Below are 20,967 nucleotides of genomic sequence, written 5' to 3'. Positions count from 1 at the left end.
CATTTTAACCCAGATCATCCGACAGAAAAAAATGTTATCCGCACACATGCCTAAGTATAACTCTGTACCTAGACTGGGGTCTGGATCTTAAGGGTATAAGTATGTGTGAAGGCAACCCCTCTTTGTGTGTACAGTCTGGTTGGTTGACGGAAACAAGTTATAGAACAGGCAACCTGTAAGACTGGGAGCTTGTACGATTATGAAAAAAAAACAAAACAAAAAAACACCAACACTATCTAGCCTTTGGTGTCTCTTGGCATTTTTCAGACTCCCTAGTTGTTGTTTTTTTCGGAAACTAAGATAAGACACTTATTAACTAAGATTTGGACACTTATTATAAGATCGGCATCTCTAATTTGCTACTCTAATTTTGCATTATTACTGCATTAAAAAGTGGATCTATTGAATTTTTTTCGATTCTAGCGCCAGTTTCTACTCTTGTAATTTACCCTATTTGAGCACACTTTTCTAAAAACATCTAACAATTCAGACAAGTCAAACTTCGCTCGTTTTCTTCCCTTTTACCTAATATTTTCAACACTTCCTGTTTTTTACCGCACTATGTTCTGTAGAGCTTAGATTGGGAGTTGTATTCAAAATCTTGCTTTATGAAGAAGTATAATAAGAGCTGGATATAGAGGGGTTAGTTGTCAAAACAGTTTGGAACTCGCCAAATTTTCTTTCCTTTTACTAGCTCAAAAATTAACAAAGCAACAGCGGGTATAAAAAGACGTAGTTATTTAATTTCCTTTCTGATATACGATTAACTTGCGAAAATACATAACTTACAAAAAGATTTAAACCATACTTTTTAAAACAGGGGCAAAGGATATTAACATTTCTTTTTTTCTCTTTGACATCAAATGGCTGATCAAAATATTTCCGTGTAAAAATAAATATCTATTTATAATACCCAATTATAACAGCTAAGGCGTCTTTGGGCTTTAATACTGATCCAGTAGCCTTTTTCTTCTTCTTTTTAAGTTGCTTTTCTCTTTTATTGCTTCTTCTTTTATTATCTTCATATAATACCTGTTTTTATTAGCCTTAATTATAGTGAATTGTGGACGATTTCATTTTTTTTGTATGACTGTTTGTAGAAGATAATAATGAACATAAAAGCTCCTAATTTTTCCTGTTTCTAAAGAATGTATAAGTACAGCTAGTTCGAAGAACGCTTGTATTACCAATCGACGGGAAAACGTAACGACTGTACAAATTACGCTTTGTAATTTACGCTATAAACGTTAGCGTAATTACCTCATTGTAATTACGCTTTGGACGGGTCAAGACTTCGCTCTGTTTTTGTTCCTTTTAGATAATACTTTCAACATTTCCTCCCATTTACTCATAGTTCTTGTTTTCTTAGGAACAATTACCAAAGGGAAACAGAGAGATTACTTGTAAAAACAATTTGGAATTCGTGAAATTTTTGTTCTTTTTACTGGCTCAAAAATTAACAAAACAAGAATGGGTAAAAAGAGACGAACTGCTTGACTTCTCTTTCTGACTAGCGATAAAATTACGAAGGTACGTAGAAAAAAACAAACATAAAGGTTTAAACCATGTTTTTTAATATGGAGGTAGAGGATATTAACATTTCTTTTTTTTTCTTTGACATCAAATGGCTGATCCAAATATTTCCGTGGAAATACAAATGTTTGTTTATAATGCCCGGTTGTTACAGCTAATCGATGTTGGTAATAGAGACATTATAGGGTAATAATTCATATAATGCCTTTATTACCCGATAATGTCTTTATTACCCTTGATTATAGTGAATTGTGGACGATTTCATTTTCTTGTATAACTGTTTATAAAAGATAATAATGAACATAAAAGCTCCTAATTTTTCCTGTTTCTAAAGAATGTATAAGTACAACTAGTTCGAAGAACGCTTGTATTATCAATCGATGGGAAAACGTAACGACTGTACAAATCAAGATACAATTGTCATACAATTCAACTTCGAGTCACTCAAATTCTTCCTGGCACATTTAATTTCAAGGTCTTTGTGCATTTATTAAATATCCCATACATAAAGCACCACTAAAAACACAAACCATAGACAAACTGGAATAAGACCATAGACCTTAAAGCCATCCAAAGGAACAAGTACGCATGCGCACTTTTTATGTTTTGAGAGAAAGCAAACTTCAAATATTCAAGGATTAGGTAGATAAATAATTGATAAATGGCATATCAAGCCCTAAGTTTTTAGTGCTGATGCCAAAAAAATAGAAAAAAAATTAAACCGGCATGTACTATGGACCTAGCTATATCCGCAACTAGTTCAATTAAGATGTTCTTCATATTACCCAGTTCAGTTTTAACAGCCGTAAATACTTTTAATTGAGAAGATTATCAGATAATGAATAAAGAACAGGCATAATAAGTGACATAACTGACAATGGACCACCAAACGTTGCAAGTCTCGGTATAAATGTATGAGAAGTCCACAACATAAGGAGACATGTTAAGAAAACAATTCCTACTTCATAATATGCAAAATAATCCTATTTAACAGATTTTTAGGTGGTAGAACCCTTTAGCATTACTTTTTTCCCTGTTGGTTTATTTTTATAGCTTTTGGGTGTTGGTTTTATCATAGATTTTCAAGACTTGGAGAATATACATAAATATTGAAAATGTGCTTTAAAAACTGAAAATACAGCGAAAGAAGTGATGATAAAGGTTCCCCCGCTGGATAATATGTTAAATAGGATAATTTTGCATTCCGTGAAGTAAGAATTGTTTTCCTAGCATGTCTCCTTACGTAGTGAACTGCTCATACATTTACACCCAAGTCTCTTTTTTAGTTGATCGTGTGTTGCCGCAATTATTATTGACAGTATTCGTACTGCCGCTTTCTATTTCGTTTCACTCCTTTGTAACGTATTTTTAGCTCTAGTTCATCGTTTGTTTCAAGTTTTCAGTCTGATTTTTTCTTACACAAGCCTTTTTTATAGTTTCTAATTCTTCCTTTTATTTTTCATGATTTTTGACTTCCATTAAGCTTGTGATACTATTTTTATTTTAATACTGTTGGACTTAAACTGCGAATTTGGCTTTCTTTTTAGCTTGTGATAAAACTAAGCTTTAGTTAGATAAAACTAAACCAAACTTTTAAACTATAAAATAAATATTGTTTATAAATAATGTATTATCTATCTATCTATTTATCTAGCTACTGGTGTTTTGGAAGAAAGGGTTGACCATCTAGGGGCAGAAGAAACAATACGATTAAGAGACGATTAAAATCGACGGATTAAAACTCAGTTTTCAGCCAAGGGACTTTATTCTTTTTATCACTTGACCCTAGTTGTAAGAACTTATAGTATGGCTGTTTTAAAGTTTTGATTTTGAAGTTTCAATTTTAAATTTAGTTTCAGAAAATTTAATTTTAAATTGTCAGTTTTAAAGTTTTGTTTGGCTTTAAGATTTTTTGTTAGAAGCTTATATTTTGAAGTTGTGATTTTGCACTTTTGGTTTTAAGGTTTTACGAATAATTTTTATTTGCATTAAATTTTCAGTTTTAAATTTTTAATTTTTAAAGTTTCAATTTTAAATTTAGTTTTGGGTTTACCATCTAGGGACAGAAGAAACAATACAATTAAGGGACGATTCAAATGGACACATTAAAACTCAGTTTTCAGTCAATGGGCTTTATTCTTTTTATCACTTGTCCCTAGTTGTAAGAAATTCCAGCATGGCTATTTCTGGTGTACATGGATTATGAATTTTAAGGAGAGAATGTAAATATTCATTTTAATGCCACGATATTTTTAAATCAGGGAGGGAGGAGGTATTTCCTCCTACTAAAAGAGGAAATTCCTCATATCTTGTAGGCAGATATTGTGGTGTCATCAATAAATTTGTAGTGCATATGCACCCTTGGACACCTGAGAAAAGAAGAAGGAAAAGATGATGAAAAAGTTGATAGTGTAAATTAGTGACCAATAATTGCAACACGAAATTGAATTTCAATTTTCATTTACCAAAACAATAAGCGATAGAATCAAATTTTACCTTCTGATACAAGATTATTACCAATGCATTCCAGTGCCATCATGTGGATTAAATTCCTATGCGTCTTTAATTACAATATAAACAATTACGAAGTGACTATGCAATGGCTTTTAACCAAATAGGATACACTTGGCCGCAAAAGTGCAATAGAATAACAAAGATATAACAAAAAAGTTGCAAATAAACAAAGCACACAAGACCATTTGCAGCACAAACTGTTTTCATTTTTAGCCAATTAAGACGGCGATACGCCTATAATCTTGTTACAGTTTGTCTATAACACAAACACTTTCTTTAAAGCTGTCCTTAACAAAACACAAACACTAAAAAATCCTTTTTAAAGTGGGCGCAGTAGGATTTAACAGGTACACCTTTTGCATGTCCATCCAAAATTAAAAATCAAAAATCACTGGCAATTAATTTATTCAATTTCCGTAATCTCTTTCACCAACGTTGAAACGATCCGAAGCACCAGATACACTGAAACCAAGGAGAGAGCTTCCATCAACTTTCTTGCCTCCTTTTTTCCCCTTTTTTGACTTGCTCTAAAAATAGAAAGAGAATGGTTACTTTCATTGAATAATATTTATCACCAGATACACAGAAATCAAGGATAGTATCCATCAACTTCCTTGCCTCCTTTTCCTCCTATTTTGACTTTCTCTAAAATAGAAATAGGAATGGTCAGAGCGGTAGACTTGAAATCCTGAAGACAGGGGTTCGAGTCCTGGTGTCGCAGTTGATTTGGGTTGGAACGGGGGTCATTGGTGTGACTCTGTAAGCTGAGCCCGAGACGACCCAGCTCTAAATGGGTACCTGGAGAAATCAGGGCAAAAACCACAGGAAGTGTCGGGTGATGTGCACCCACCCAAACAATGCACTCCCGGCCCAAGGCAGTGAATCATGAGACATTATATACCCAAATTTACCATTTTTCACACTATCATTTTCTTTATATTTGTTGTGGTTGAAGGATATCAACTCTACAACTCACCACCTGGAATCCACTGCTTGACAACAACTTACTGAGGAGTCCCACTTCCTGTCAGATACATAATCGGTATTGCATTGACAAAGTCCCAGAAAGGGATATTAAAATTAATTCTATAAATTTGCTTGTCTCGATTTCCAAGACACTTTCTTTGTAGCCTAGCATAAGGAGTAAATTATATTAGAATTTGTTTTCAGGTTCAGTTCAGAAGTTTTTCGGTGGCATTAGTTTACCGGGGCTGCCACAGATTCAAGGAATCAAAATAGGGACTTTAGAGGTCTTTTTTTTGTAGAAACAAGGACTTTTAGGGATATTGTGGCCGCCCTGGTTTATAAGCCAGATGTTGCATGTAATTATTACAAGGTTTGCGGCACCGTCAATTCCTTGATGATATTCCTGTAGTGTGAATAATTGCAGCTTAAAAGCCAGTTATATAATTAGACCTATAGGGGCAAAATTATTTTGAGACAATGCTGCTTCAGAATATTAGTAGTAACTAATAACTTCATCCAAATCAAAGTTTTGGTACCCAGCACGGCCAGGGACCGGTTTCTGACGGTATTCACCACGCTGAGGATCAACAGAGAAGGCCAAAAATCTATCTCTAGGGACCAACTGCGATTGCACTTCAAAGTTCAATCAAAAATGGTGCCCAATACAATGTCAACAAAGTAAATCCAAAAAGAGACATGTAACGATTGTGTCAGACCTGATCATTCGATAGTAGCGGCAGACCGGCTGCGTTTCCAAAATGTAATACATCGTATTATAAGACATAAAATTTTGACTTAAAAAGACGCAAAGGAAAAATTCGCTCGAGTTTGTTGGCCCCTATTACCAAACAGATACTGTTGATGCAAACTCAAAAGGAGAGCCTTTGCACCAGTAGCCAAACTCCCCCCTCAGTACAAAACCCCATGATTTTTCCAACTTGCAAATGTTTAAAAAATTGCCAATCCTCCTCCCTCTCCTCCTCCAAATCTGGATCTATATTTACATATCTGATCATTTATTTGACAGTAGTGGTGAGGCATAAGGTATAAAAAATTAAATCAAAAGCTTCATATTCAAAGCCATAGCACCCCCCCCCCTCCAGAAATCAAAAGGTTTTTCTGGTTTGTCAATATTTTCATAGCTCATTTCGCGTATATTGGAATCTTTTTTTTTTGTAAATATTCTTTCCTTCAAATTAGATTCTCGAGTACATGCCTGACTGTATGGGAAAAGAAGATTTGGTCAGGTCTCAAGTTAAGGTAAAAATACAACTAGAATACAAAAGCTCATAATTCCAACAATTTCCAAATTTGGCAACTTAAATATACTGAATTTTGAGAAAGCAGACACTTTTAATTATCTTTGAAAAAAAAAGCAATATAAAGAAAATCAATATGATCAATACATCAAACGTGCCCATTCAAAAATATTGGCTATATCTCCAATATCTATAGCCCATTCAAAATTATTGGCTATATCTGCAATATCTATAGCCCATTCAAAAATATTGGCTATATCTCCAATATCTATAGCCCATTCAAAAATATTGGCTATATCTCCAATATCTATAGCCCATTGTAACCGATGGTCTATAAATCAAATTTCGACATACGCAAGAAAAAAAAAATTATAACCTTTCTAAATTAACAAGATTTCTAACGGAATTGCCACAAAAAACATTCAAAACAACCATTGTTGAGGAAGTTATACTACCCATAAGTAAGGATAATACATACAAACACACATCTAACTCAAAAACTAAAAAAGTATGCAAAACTATATTCCCTTTCGGAGGTTAAATTACACGATATAATCATAAATAATTTGTTTAGGGTTTATCTGGGAAGTCTAAACCCTCAGGAATAATATAATAATCAAACCATTAAGAGATTTGTTTCCCTTGTTTTTTTTTTATTATTTTGTATAAAGAATAGAGAAAATGAAGAAAAGAAGCAGAAAAAATTGCCTGTTTCCAGCTTAAAAAAAAAAAAAAAAAAAAAAAAAAAAAAAAAAAAAAAAAATCCTTGCTTATCAATTTATAAAATATAGATTTTCAATATAAATTTTTTTAATAAAACTGTCAGTTTTAAAGGAAAACAAAATGAACAAAAAATTAAACTTGGTATTTAATTTAGAAAAAAATAATAACCCCTTATTTTAAATCGTATATAAATTAAAAGATGACTCACCTTAACTTCTTGGAACTCATTACTCGCATTAACTGATTTGGCAGGAACATCAATATTACCATCATCAACAAGGCCTCTCTTCTGAGCACGCCACTTCGACCTCCTTTCAAGAAACTGCTTCCCAAATTCCTTTGCCTCTTTGCCATCACCCAAATACGATCGTACGTATTCATTGACCTCATAAGCCGATTCTACTTCTTTTAAGAAGGCAATAAAAGTAGGAACTGGAAAAACGCAAGTTAGAATTAAAATTGGTTAGAATTAATTAGAATAAGCACTAGGTATAATGGACACTACAAACTTATCACAATATTTAAGTAATTTTTTCCTGGGATGTGTGTGTGTGGGGGGGGGGCAGAAATAAAAAAAATTATCATGCGAATAGGAAGTACCTGCAAAGTCGGGGAAATTCAGGGTTTCAAGAGAGACCCCAACAAACTCCCGCCTTTACGTAAGTCGCTGGAGAAGAGCCTTAATCTGCTTTCATGTGAATATTTAAGCACAATGTCACTTGTTTTCTTTACCAAGAAGACTCTAAAATTCGAATTTCGCTTCCACGATGTTGTACTGATCTTTTGTACTTGGTAAGTAATTCTTATACCTCAGAAGTAAAACACTTGTAAATACATTAATTAAACATGCATGCAGGACTTCATCTCGATGGAACAAGGATGATGAAGGTCATTTCCCTAAGTAAAAATCGCCAAACAACATTTTCTAAAACTCTGTTTCAGCCACAAATTCTCTTTTCGTCCTGCTTGTGGATTTACTGGCATACTCCATTTCAAAACTATCTTTCAAGGGTAGTCATTTTTTTTTTATTCACCCTTAGCCTACTCTCAATAATTCAGCATTTATGCCAAGTTTTAAGGATTCATATCAACAAATGTGATTTTGGCGGTTTGATAGTTTATTCTCCATACAGTATCATCTTATCCAATCAAGTAACTAATCTCATGAGTAGACAAAAGAAATGTTTTCTACTCATGTATACACCAACTAGGCTGTATTTGCAGTTTTTTTTTTCATGTTTATCTTTTAGTTTCCGTTTGTTTGTATGTCATTTCTGTTTCATGAATTCATTTTATGCATTCTACTTCATGTATTCATTTGTTTCTGTTTATTTATATTTCATTTTATGTATTGCTTTTCCGTCGATATATATCCGGTTGTAATTTCTAAATATATCTTCGTATATTTGTAGGTTATTTATTATTTTTTTTTACATACTTTTTTCTTCTCTTTCTGTTTATATTTTGCTTTCCTGCCGAGAAATATCCGGTTGTTATTCCTAAATATATCTTTCTAGATTTGTAGGGTATTTTTTTTTTTTAATGTTTCTTTATTCTCTTTCTTTTTATATTTTGCTTTACCACCGAGAAATACCCGGTTGTAATTTCTAAATATATCTTTCTATATTTGTAGGTTATTTATTATTTTTTAAAATGTTTCCTTCTTCTCTTTCTTTTTATATTTTGCTTTCTCGTCAAGATATATCCGGTTGTAATTTCTAAATATATCTTCGATATTTCTTTAACACACTAAGGAGGTTTACAGGTGTATTTTTTCATAAGCGTCTGAGGTCATTAAAATGGAAGCAGCCAAGCTTCAATTTTTAAGTAGCACAAATAATTTAATACTTGAATTTAATAGCATTTAATAATTAATAATTTAATAGTTTAAATTATTAAATAGTATTTAATAATAGCAATAATTTAAATAAATAGATAAATTTTAGTTTTAATACAAATAATTATTTTTAAATATTTATTTATTTTTAGTATTATTTATTAATTTATATATTTATTCATATATATTTATTTCATATATTTTTGTGTAAAAAAGTAATTAATAATATTTATTAATTTATTATTTATTAATAAATAAATACTTTAATACAAATAATTACAATAAATAATTTAATAGCATTTTACATTTAATTTAATAATTTAATAGCACAAATTTTTAAGTAGCAGGCCAAACAGCTTTCTAAGTGTACTTTTTCCACAGAACACGGTGGTCGAATAGAAACCCCTTTTTCAAAAAGCCCATATAAATAACTATAATCATAATGCATAAATTATAACATTATCACACATAAATATTATAAGTATATTTGTTTTTATAATATAATAATAACAAACACGTTACTAAAGAGCTCGTGGTAACAAGCTGTAAGCGACATATGACAATAGGAACTAAACTTCTAAGAAAAGAGCATTAATAACAATACATACATAAAAATAATCAGATTTTTATGGTACTTCTAAATATTTAAACTTTCCCACCAAAAGTTATGAACCTGAGAAAATTTTCCTGAATTTTGGAAAAGGGGAGGAAACTTCCCCAGAAGCGGAATAATCGTAATGAAAAATGCCATAAAATAAAGCATACCAGGGATTCAAATTGCAAAGTTTTCAAAGCCCTTTCTAGCAAACAATCGATAAATATATGTTCTGAGGACAATAACTGATGTTTGCTTTTTTAGTTTTGTCTCAATAAGGTCAAAAAGCTATCAAATGAAAAGCGAATCAATTTTGGATGATTGAATAGCTACAAATTGAGCTACCCAGTGTCAGCCACCATTCATTCTAAAGAGGACATTCGGTTCTAAATATGAATTTAGTCCATAAAAATATATGATTAATGTAAAAACGGTCTTGAAGCTTCATTAAACTTATTTGAATCAATCTTTAATTAAATATTGATTCAATTTTTTAATTTAATTTAATTAATGATTAAATTAATCATTAATTAATTTAATTAATGATGTAAAAAACGGTCTTGAAGCTTCACTAAACTAAGTTAATTTATTTGATGCTTGATAAAACCATGTTCGGTGTTATCCAATGGCCATTATGGAATTGCTCTGAATTGAGCCAAGTTTTACCCCCCCCCCCTTTTCCTCAAGAATTTTCATCCGATCCGTACGAACGAAACAAAATGCATATAAAAAAATTTTTTGATGCGTTTTGAAAGTTTTTTGTAAGCCTTCCCTAAAAAAAGTTAAGCTATTGTGAAGCAGTACGGAATCTATGTGTCAAGCATTTCTTTGATTGGTATAAAATTATTTATAATAGTATAAAAATTATAGCGACTTAAACATATGTCACTTTATGTCACTGACATAAAGGAATTGAGACAATAGGCCCCTTTTGGCTATTAAACTACTAACACCTTACTTTTCTGGCATTAGAAAAATAGATTCTAGTCTCATAAGCCAATTGAGTTCTTTACGAAGAATGGTATTAGAGAACGATTACTGTCAATATCGTCAATAACGATTATCGATATATAACGATATATCGTCAGTACTGGATTATTGTCAATATCGTCAGTAACGATTATCGAAATATAACGATATATCGTCAATACTGTCAAGAACAATTACTGTTAATATCGTCAATAACGATTATCGATATATCGTCAATACCGCCAATAACGATTGCTGTCAATGGTATTAGAGAACGACTTACTGTCAATATCGGAATTCATCTTGCCTAAATAATCCATACACCACTGAGTGAACTTATCAACATTATTGACTTGCTGTTGAGCAGTTTTTTCAAAGATCCTTTTGACATTTTCTTCATCTTTTGCAGCTTTTTGTTTCTTGGGTGCTAGTTGTTGAGACTGCTGTTGAGCTGGTTTCTGCTGTTGTCGAGGAGGCTGACGGACGACTGGAGTTTCATCCCAAAATCCACCACCTAATAAATCAAAAAGTAAACGTTCTCATTTTCAGACCTACATATCCTTTGGTTATTGTAATACTTTGTGGCTATATTAAGGTGAGGTCACGGACTCGGGTAAGTGCATGCTCGGGATTATATCAATAAAGAAGGTATATTCCGTTTACGTTTTTTTTTTTTTTTTACTAAAATAGTTTTCCTATTTAACTATTAGTGTTTATTTTTGTTTTCCTATTTATTTCTTATTCTATTTTTGTGTTAATATTAGTCTTGGTTTCTGCTTTCTCTTTTATGCTACTGTTTTTACTGCCATTCCATCATAAAGGCAAAGGTACAGCAAGGGCCCATGCCATAACACCAGCCTCTAGTAGAATTCGAATCTCTCCATCCAGGCAGAAACTTTAGGGATACGTCTGAGAGGACGAGGGATATGCCTGACCGTCCATCCTTATCATATGGATCTTGTGAATTACTTACAGAATTGCATTGAGAATGTACGATGCATTGATAATGTACGTATCCAAACACTGATATCATAATGTGTGACGACTTTAATGACTTAGATCCCAAATGGTTAATCAATTCTCTGTCACTTAAGCATGATTTCTATGTGCCAATAAGAGCTAACCGTATGTTAGATCTCATATTTAGCAACTCTCCTGAATATTACAATACTCGGTTACCTTACCCCCATTAGGTATTAGTGATCGCCTGTGTGCTGCTTGGGTAACTAATCCTTTTATCCAAAATTGAAAAAAAATAATAGTGTAGTGTACAGGCCCTTCACACCTGAGCTAGTAAATCTCTACAAGAAATGGCTCACAGATCATGACTGGCGGGATATCCTCTCATTGTCTGTTGGTGACAAAATGGCAAGTTTGCTCTGTAAGGAACTGTTCAAAAAATACCCAGAAAAAATGAAAAATCTAATGAAAAACCATAGATTACTCAAAATATTCGGGATCTGATAAAATTGAGGAATGAATTGCATTTAACTGGACCTGAGGAAGATTTCAAGACATTATGAAATACACTCGTATATAAAATAACATTTTGAAGTAAGCAGTATGGGTCTCAAATTATAAAAAAACCTATATAAATTAAACCCAAGGAAGTTCAATGACACAGCTCACAACATTATTGGTAAAAAAGTGACCAAAGTTGAAGTGAGAGATGATAACGGTAAACCCCTGCTACCTAGTAAAATTAATGATTTTTTTCATCAATTTGAAAAATTCATCCGCGACTAACAATCTTACCTCCAAATGACTCAGTTTCAAATATCCTAGAGATTATTTCAGTTGCTAAAAAGTCGAAGGCATGATTCTCGTAAATCTAGTTACCCTAGTGAGATACCGATTAAACTGCTTATTGAGTGTGCCAATCTTTTATCTACTCATTTTTTAACCAATCTTTTATTGATGCTATTTTCCCTAGTATTTTTACTAGTTGTATGTTACCCCAATCCCCAAGTGTAAGGCCCCTAAGGATATTACTGATATGAGGCCGATTTAAAAAACACTGGCTCTTTCAAAAGTTTTATTTTTGGTTGTTTATCTGAGGCCATAAAAGATATTGTCGATTCCCAGCAATTTGGATTTTGACCCGGGCATAGTAATGTTCATTATTTGGTTGAGTTGTTTAGATACCATTCTTGAAAACTTAGAAAAAGATGGGGCTTATGTTGATGCATTATTTGCTTACATAGTTAAGGCTTTTGATAGTCTTGACCATAATGTAGTAGTGGAAGAAGCTTAGGTTATGGATGCCCCTCCATTTGTTGTACGTATGCTTGCTAGTTTTCTTTTTAAAAGATCTGTGTGTTCAACTCCCTAATCATAAGCCAGCTGGATTTTAAGATATTTTTTTGCGGTTCGCCACAAGGGACTAAATTAGGCCAACTTTCTTTTCTTATTGTTTTTAACCGTATTTTAGCAACAATTCGTGAGCTTTTTAAATTTGCTGATGATTTAACTGTCTTATCACTACGACTAAGCCCTCCGACTACCGAATAGTCTGACTTGACGAGAATTTTCAATGACCTAAAAGCTGAATTAGGAAAGCTAAAAATGAGAGTCAGCGAAAACAAGAGTTCTTATATGAGTTTTTCTTTTCTAGAGGTCGACAGCTACTCTTCTTAATTTCCTAAAGCCGACAAAGAAAACTGTTAAAATACTTTGAATACTTTTAGTCGAAGATTTAAAATGGATCGCGCATGTTGACTATCTGACTAAAAAAGGGGCCTCACTTTTACATTCATTTTCCAACCTGAAGAGATTTGGTATGCCAACTGAGGTTTTAAAGTCTGACTTGAGATGATACAAAAAAGAACTGTAAAAATTACACTTGGACACAACTATTTCACCTTATGATGATGCACCGAAACAACTCAACTTGATTTCATTTGATAGTCGTAGACATGAGTTGACTAATCGATTTGGACTAAAATGTTTTAATTTTCCAACTCATCGTGGTCTACTACCCAACCTTGAGAGCCCCCCTACTGAACCAACAGTCACTAGACTCCGACAAATAAAAAAAAATTGTCCACAATTAATGACTTACCCAGCCTCTAGTACTGAGAGACATTGCAAATAATTTGTCCCTTATTTTACTGGGTATCTTAATAATATCATCTTGACAAACGTTTGTAAATGTTTGATGCATTTTATTTCAGGTTTTTGCCTATGAGTGCTATTGAATGTACCAACCATTTATATTTTTAATATTCTTGCATATTCTGTATAAGCGGTCAGTATTTCGACCATGAAAATTGACTCTTGACATATATTAATTTTATTTATGACTCATTTTAATTTATTGTCAAGATATGCCTACGATAGCCCCAGCTATTTTAATCAATAAATATATTTTATTCTTGTTAAGTCTGGCTTATCCTATATTTTCTAAGCCCACTTGCCCTTACTTCAAATCTCACCTTCCAATTCCGCACCACAACATCCACACACCCCTTGCACTACACTGTCCTCTGATACACTCCCACAACAACCCTAATCCATATCTAGCCACCTCTGAATCTGTCCAACAACGTGGAAAACATTTGAGGAAAGAAATTATACAAACAAGAAAAGTCATGAAAAAAGTCAAAACCCCAAGTTTTTCAGTCTTGATCCAGAGTTCGTTCAGTAAACACCTCATTTTTGGATATTAACTCAACTTGTGTCATTTCCCTAGAGATATTTATTATCTGATTGTTTATATTTATTGCTATTGACATTTTTACAACATGAACTTAAAATAGATATTTAAATATCAAATCCCTTTGGACTTTGAACTTGATAAGTACCTACAGTGAATTTCTGACCTACAATAAATTTACTGAAAATAATTTAATTCAGTGACCTAGTTACCCAGTTCTGTTTTTCATTCACCCTCCTGCGTTAACCTTGGAATACTAGCTACTGAATTTTAAATTGTCTAGTGTTGCCACTAATTATTTGCAACTATCGAAATTTATATACGTAATGACACGTCAGAAAAATTACTGCCCCGAATGCCGATTACTTGTGTCTTCAAATGCCGTCCGATGTCAAGCAGGTTGTAAAAGGTGGAATCATGCCGGAATCAACAGGTGCGCTAAAAAAAGCACAAGTGAGTACACACTAAAGTGAGTACACACTAAAGCACAAGTGAGTACACACTTGGTAGTGCACACTAAAGTGAGTACACACTAAAGCACAAGTGAGTACACACTTGGTAGTGCACACTAAAGTGAGTACACACTAAAGCACAAGTGAGTACACACTTGGTAGTGCACACTAAAGTGAGTACACACTAAAGCACAAGTGAGTACACACTTGGTAGTGCATCGAGTGCACTACCAAGTCTAACAGGCAAAAACACCCAAGGTTGGAAAGCGGACAAACAATTCGACACCGCTCCTTTTTGATGCCATTACAAATATTCGCCTAAATAAACGAGGAACTGCTATTGAACAGCCTACCGCCTTTGGCATAGTGATGACACCCACATTCCATTTGAAACGAAGTACCAAAAATACTACGCCACTCTCCATTCCCCAGACTATCCCCCTTGTTGATAACGGAGACATGTCAACTGCAAAGTACCTCAAGCAAGGGCTAATAACCTCACCAAGTGATTTAGAAGAAAGTGAGATTGAAGTGCTACAGGAAACGATCAGTGTGTTAAAAAAGAATCTCTCAGACGCTCGGGCAGAAATTGCAGTATTACGGTTGGACCTCACCAATGCAAAATCTTATAGCAATACAATGGAAAACCTCATCGAATATCTCATCAGTAGCCTGCAAAAATCCGCCTGTGTTTCCTCCCTATCTTCAGAAGTAACTGACCCCTCGCAATCCAAACTGAACCAAAAAATCATTTCAATTCATACCGCTGATGGTCAGCTGTTTGGCAATGACCCCCCCCCCATATCCGACCCAAGTTCTAATGATGTAAATACCTCGTTGCAAAGCCCAGGTCATGCTGAAATTAATTACGGCTGCGAAGCACGCTCGTATTTTATGCTGATGCAAGCGTGAACAATGTCACTGTCCAAATGCCAATAAGCTCTAGTGCGAAACTTAATCTAAGTGCCGCGCCCTTATCAAGCCCTTCTTAATCATCATATTAATCGTTCAGAGCCTTTTAATAATTTTAAGCAATAAATCCAAAATCGAGTCGGTGCCAAAAAACTTGAGGCTAGGGGACAATCTGCCCCCTCGTCTGAAATCACGCAACTAGACCCCTTCTATGCAAATCAGACGGTCTCAACATATATATCCAGTTCCTCCTGCAACTCTCCCCTTTCCCCTCCCTCTAACACTAGATCTATCCTAACTAAAATATCCACCTCCAGCGTTTAGACTACAACCCACGACGTCCACAAGGAAAATAGTTCCCCCTCCCCGCATACAAAATTCCCATTTCCTCCTCCCTTACAGTATGCTGCCCTATACCCTCCCTACTCTGCCGCAAACCAGCAATTTCTTGACGGACACGAATCACTATTCCCACCCAGCCTCCCTTTCCCAGCACCTTACGAAACCCCACCCCTAGCCCATTCGTTTTATCCCTCGTGCCTACTCTGTCAAAGTGACTCAGGTCTGAGGCTTTCTGCATTCAATAATTGTCTTGTAATAAATCCTAATTGTCCTCCTCGTGCTCCGCCCATATCCTTGCCCGTCCCCCCACCACCAAATCACCAAGGCAAATCCTTCTCTTACCCTTCTTCTCCAAAGCACAATAAAATTAAATTAGAACCCTACCCAGAAAATTATCAAACCCATCAAGCCTCTCTGTCGCGTTTCCCAAATCGGTTTGTTTTTTCTAAACTTTTAGTTACTAATGCTGAGTCTTAATTTTGAAAAGCTTACTGAACTCGAGGTGCTTTGAGAATCAAATTTGATAGATACTATAGCTGTTACTGAAGTCTAATCCCATGACCTGGTGTCCCTACGCCTGACAAATTATTCAGAGTTTATTAAACTCCGTCCTTCAGACCACCCACTTGGAAAAAAAGGTGGCGAAATTTTGTTCTTTACTAGGAGTCCTTACTCAAAGGTTATTCGAGTCCCTAGCTTATCCGAGTATGATGAAATCCTCTGGCTAAGTGTTAGACCAAAAGTACTCCCTCGTCCATTTAATATTATTGCAATAGCTGTTTTCTATTACTCCCCAAACCAAAATATCGAGTCAAAACGTAATTTTATCCAGCAATTACAGGCAAGTGCTGATTTTGTTATTCTAAGTACCCCCATGCTGGCCTTTTTTTAGTGGCGATACTAATGACCTTAAAATGGATTCTTTTTGCGCTTCACTTAAAGTAAAGCAAATTGTTAAAGCACCGACGACTCGGGGAAATACCTCTCTTGATGTTATTTTAACTAATATGTACAATTTTAAACAGCCCTCCCTCAGCTTTGCCCCCATTAGGTGGGAGTTATCATCTTTCCATTCTTTTGTCCCCCTCCTCAAATTTTCTTCAAAATTCTGGTCTTCTTTCTTTTGGTATGTGGCTGAATACTGAAGATTGGTCTGACATTTATAGTTTACAAAACCTTGATGAGAAAACGGCCACGTTTCGTAAAAAGCTAATTGATAAATATCAAATTTGTTTCCCAGAAAAAAGATTTAAAAGATGCTCAAGTAATAAATCCTTTATTAATCAAACAATAAAAACACTAATTAGAACCAAATTGAAGCTTTTTAAAAATGGCAAACTCGATGAAGCCAATATACTAAGAAAATCAATTAAAAGAGAAATTCGTAAATTGACACGATCGTACTGCGAAAATAAGATCGAAGAACTGTTCACTAATAAACCAAAAAACTGGTATTCCGAGGTTAATAAGCTATGCGGAAGGAGTCTTGACCAGCTTAATTTCAATCTACCAGAGCCTCCTGATGTTACCGCTAATAATCTAAATGAATTGATCGCTTCCTTTGTCCAGAGCCCTCCAGCATTGTCCAAACAATTATCAACAGGAGCCCCTTCTTTTCCGACTGTTTCCCCGTCTGAGATAGAAAGAAGAATTGACAAACTAAGGAAGACCAGTGTTTGTCCTTTGGATATCCCGCTTCCTCTTATTAGAGCCTTCGGTGACTTCCTTTCTAGGCCCTTGTCTTTCCTGTTTAACGAAATTACTAAGTCTGAGCAAATTCCAACAATTTAGAAACAGGGATTCATTACCCCTTTGAAAAAAAAATACGGAAAGCCTGTCTTTGAAGGCGTTCGACCTCTTACTCTTACTCCTGTTTTCTCAAAATTGTATGAAGGATTCCTTGCAGATTTGCTAAAGAAAAAAAAATCCTACCTCTTACTGACCTGAAGCAATTCGGAAACCTAAAATCACCTTCTACTTCCCACTACCTCGTTTCTCTTATTGACCACATCGGGAAAATCCTCGAAAAGCCTAATTCCTGGCTAAACTTAATTTCCATTAACCTTTAGAAAGCGTTTGACCTTATTAACCACAATATTTTAATTTAGAAATTCGTCAGTGAGTTCAATATCGATCCCTTACTGGTAGAATTGGTTGCCTCCTTTTTAACAAATAGATCGCAAGTGGTTAAATACCAGAACCATTGCTCAAACCCTCTCCCTGTATACAATGCCATAGCCCAAGGTACTATCCTAGGCCCCCTCCTTTTTTCAGCTATGATCAACAGCCTCGCGAAGGAAGTTCCTGACCGATGAAAATTTGTTGATGACCTAACGATTGTTGAAAGTTGCTTTAGAAATTTAATAAGCGACCCTATGAGTATCCTCAATGAAATTGGAGGTGAGGCTTTGGACTTAGACATGACAGTAAACCCCTCAAAGTCCATGATAATGCCGATTTGTTTCCTCAAATCCTCGCCCTATTTTCTTAATCCTATCCCTCCTGAAATGTATGTGTCCTCATTTAAATTACTTGGTGTCACATTTTTTTCAAATTTAAAGTGGGATATCCACGTTAAAGACATCATCCATAAAACTAATGTGTCTATCGCCCTCCTTAAGCTCCTAAATACATATAGCGTCCTCCCTTCTCACTCCTTAAGGATGTACACGTCTTTTGTCCGCCCGCATCTTGAATATGCTTGTTCAGTTTGGCACACTGGCATCTCTCGTGAAGAATCAGAAAAAATTGAATCAATCCAAAAAAGAGCCTTGCGAATAATTTTCAAAGAAGGCAAGGTGCCATACTCTCTGCTCCTAAAAAAAATCTAGTTTGGAAACCCTTGAGCGAAGGAGGGTGTCGTTGTTTCTCCGTTTTTCAAAAAATGCAATAACGAACCCTCGGACGGCAAGTATTTTCCCAAACGTCACTCCCCATCCAGATTACGACAGTCTCGAGCTGTTTCTGAGCCTATCCCAGTTTTGTCCCCCATTCGCTGCGTTACTTCCAGATAGGAAAAATTTTGTCCCTTTCATCACAGAAAAAATTAATAAAATATCCAACTAGTTTCTCCCTTTTTTTATTTGGCGAGGTGCTGCCCAGGTCGTTGTACTTATTTGCTTGCCCCCCCCCCTGTTTTGGTTTAGCTTCCCTTTTAATTTTTATGTGTTTTATATTTCGTTCTCTTTTTTTTGTGCTTTTTTGGACTCTTTTTAGTGTCCCTTTTAATATATATATATATATATATATATATATATATATATATATATATATATATATATATATATATATATATATATATATATATATATATATATATATACATATTTAGTTCTTGTTCTTTTCTGTATTATTTGCTTATTTTGTCCCCTTCCTTTTTTTCAACTTATTACAGTTTATTTATTGACTCATAATTGATTATTCACCATGTATTTTGTCGACTCTGAAGTCCAAATTCGGCTCTTTTAGGGCTTGTGATAGAGATCTTTTTGGAATAAATATTTTATCTTATCTAACCTAGGGATAACCTAACAACACTTCCTATACCGTCTACCAGCAGAGTAGAAATATTATATCCTGCCACCAATATTATATCCTGCCTGCTCCGGTACCGTAGGATCACTGAAGAAGAGAAAGTAAAGAGAAGACGAGAAGAAAGAAGTGAAATGTAAAGAAAACACGGAACAATATGATTCATTAATTTTCTTTCTTTTTTTTTGGGGGGGGGGGTCAAACGAGGCTCCAGCTAACTTACCAGATTAGCGGTCATTTATCATAGGAGGGTGGTGTTGGGACCTCCGGTCCCTTTTCATCAGATAAATATATTTTTATTTGCTTCTTTAATTAATATGAATTATCGAAACTCTGGGATTCCCTGTGACCCCCACTCCACTTTCCTTTTACCTCACAATCCTTACTTTTCTCTTTATAGTAATAATTGTTGTGTTTCCCTTTCTTTCTCGTAGATAGATACATTAGCTAGACTGTAACTACGCAGTAAATGATGATTCACCCTTGCTAAAAATATATTTTTGGAACCCAGTTTTTGCTGAAAGTTGACCGGGGATGAAACGGAGAATTAGTCCATTCGTTTTAGCTTTACGTCACACCCAGTGAGGGTTTTGATTTGGCTGGTCCTCGCACGCCATACCCGAGTGACTTCTATTTTGTCTGGTGAAAAGAAGATTTGCTAGCTAGTTTTTGTATGACCTTTGATTTAAAAAGAAGTAAGGTAAATGTTTTATGATTTGACTTCTTTACTATTAGCCTAGAGTGAGATAGGTTATTTGAGTACAAAGAGTTGGGTCACAGAGCGCTGTCATAGGTGATATCTTTCCTCGAAGGAGGGAGGAGAAGAATTTCCAGACGATTGTTAAGCCTGATGCTTGTGGCGCTTTGGGCCAATTAGCGTGGCATTTTCGTAATGCAGGGGAAGTACATCTGTCAGAACGCTACTGATTGTAGGAATCGGGAAGGGCGAGACACGTAGAAATAAGTGACGTATTAAAACGACCCTGTCCCCTGAAGCACCACCAGATTACTCTGGTGGCGTTGGAGATCTCCAAATAGTGATAGAGAAAGAAAAATTACCCTCTCCTCCCAAACACCACCATATTTCTCTGGTGGCGTTACCCTCTCCCAAATAGTGAAGATTAATCACTTAAATAACGACGAAAACCACGCTACCTTTCAACATCAAAGACAAGGATAATAATAGGAAATTATTTTCTTAAGACAGTGGAAATCTAATTTGAATGATATTGTGTCCAAGGGCCGTCCTCAGCAAAACATAAATATATAAAAGAAGAAAAGCTTTCAACAACATACGACTATTAAAACTAAAATATATAAAAGAAGGAAAGAAGTTTTCCTTCTTTTATATATTTATGTTTTCTAAGGACGGCCCTTCGGCATAGGGCCAAAATATTCATTCAAATTAGATTTCCAATGTCTTACGAAAAGAATTCCCTACTGTTCTTCTTGTTTTTGATGTTAGCTTAATCCCTCAAGCAAAAAATAAAAACAGCCATACTTACCATGTCCATTACTGGCTTGATGTGGAGTTTCTTGAGGTTGCTTGGCTATTTAACCCCAAGATAGGTTCTGAGTAGTGCCAGTCCACACCCCAGCCTGATGGAACCCTAGTTGAGCCTGTAAAGCTGCCCTTTCAGCCCGGTGCTTTTCAGCCATCTAATAAAACAATAATTTTT

At 34.7% G+C, this 20,967-nt stretch overlaps 3 protein-coding genes across 5 annotated transcripts in view; 2 read left to right on the top strand and 1 right to left on the bottom strand.

Moving 5' to 3' along the window:
* The window catches only part of LOC136030581 (uncharacterized), an 18,520-nt gene extending 14,567 nt beyond the window's left edge, over nucleotides 1-3,953 (top strand). Inside the window, exon 3 of the mRNA XM_065709651.1 lies at nucleotides 3,882-3,953. Within this exon, the coding sequence (XP_065565723.1) occupies nucleotides 3,882-3,953 (72 nt within the window). The remainder of the gene's footprint in view (nucleotides 1-3,881) is intronic.
* LOC136029850 (GIGYF family protein Gyf-like) lies at nucleotides 1,884-20,967 on the bottom strand. 2 transcript variants are annotated; one of them, XM_065708303.1, is made up of 4 exons: nucleotides 20,794-20,967; nucleotides 10,680-10,910; nucleotides 7,204-7,427; nucleotides 1,884-4,574 (listed from the first exon to the last, which is right to left on the bottom strand). In XM_065708303.1, the coding sequence occupies exons 2-4, from the start codon at nucleotides 10,714-10,716 to the stop codon at nucleotides 4,455-4,457; spliced, it is 381 nt and encodes a 126-aa protein (XP_065564375.1). In that variant the 5' UTR covers nucleotides 10,717-10,910; nucleotides 20,794-20,967; the 3' UTR covers nucleotides 1,884-4,454. The 2 variants fall into 2 exon arrangements, with proteins under 2 accessions (XP_065564375.1, XP_065564377.1); XM_065708305.1 differs by lacking the exon at nucleotides 20,794-20,967 and having other exon boundaries at nucleotides 10,680-10,967.
* Nucleotides 19,121-20,967, top strand: part of LOC136029849 (uncharacterized) — a 72,880-nt gene continuing 71,033 nt past the window's right edge. The window contains exon 1 of one of the 2 annotated variants that reach the window (XM_065708300.1): nucleotides 19,121-19,983. In XM_065708300.1, coding sequence (XP_065564372.1) covers nucleotides 19,962-19,983 — 22 coding nt within the window. In that variant the 5' untranslated portion in view covers nucleotides 19,121-19,961. Of the gene's footprint in view, nucleotides 19,989-20,967 lie in introns of both variants that reach the window. The other variant, XM_065708301.1, reaches the window with a different exon arrangement.

Source organism: Artemia franciscana, chromosome 8 (assembly GCF_032884065.1).
Source record: "Artemia franciscana chromosome 8, ASM3288406v1, whole genome shotgun sequence".
In the NCBI taxonomy this organism is placed as follows: Eukaryota; Metazoa; Arthropoda; class Branchiopoda; order Anostraca; family Artemiidae; genus Artemia; species Artemia franciscana.
Note: the sequence above shows the minus strand (reverse complement) of the source record. Positions and strands in the feature narration are given on the sequence as shown.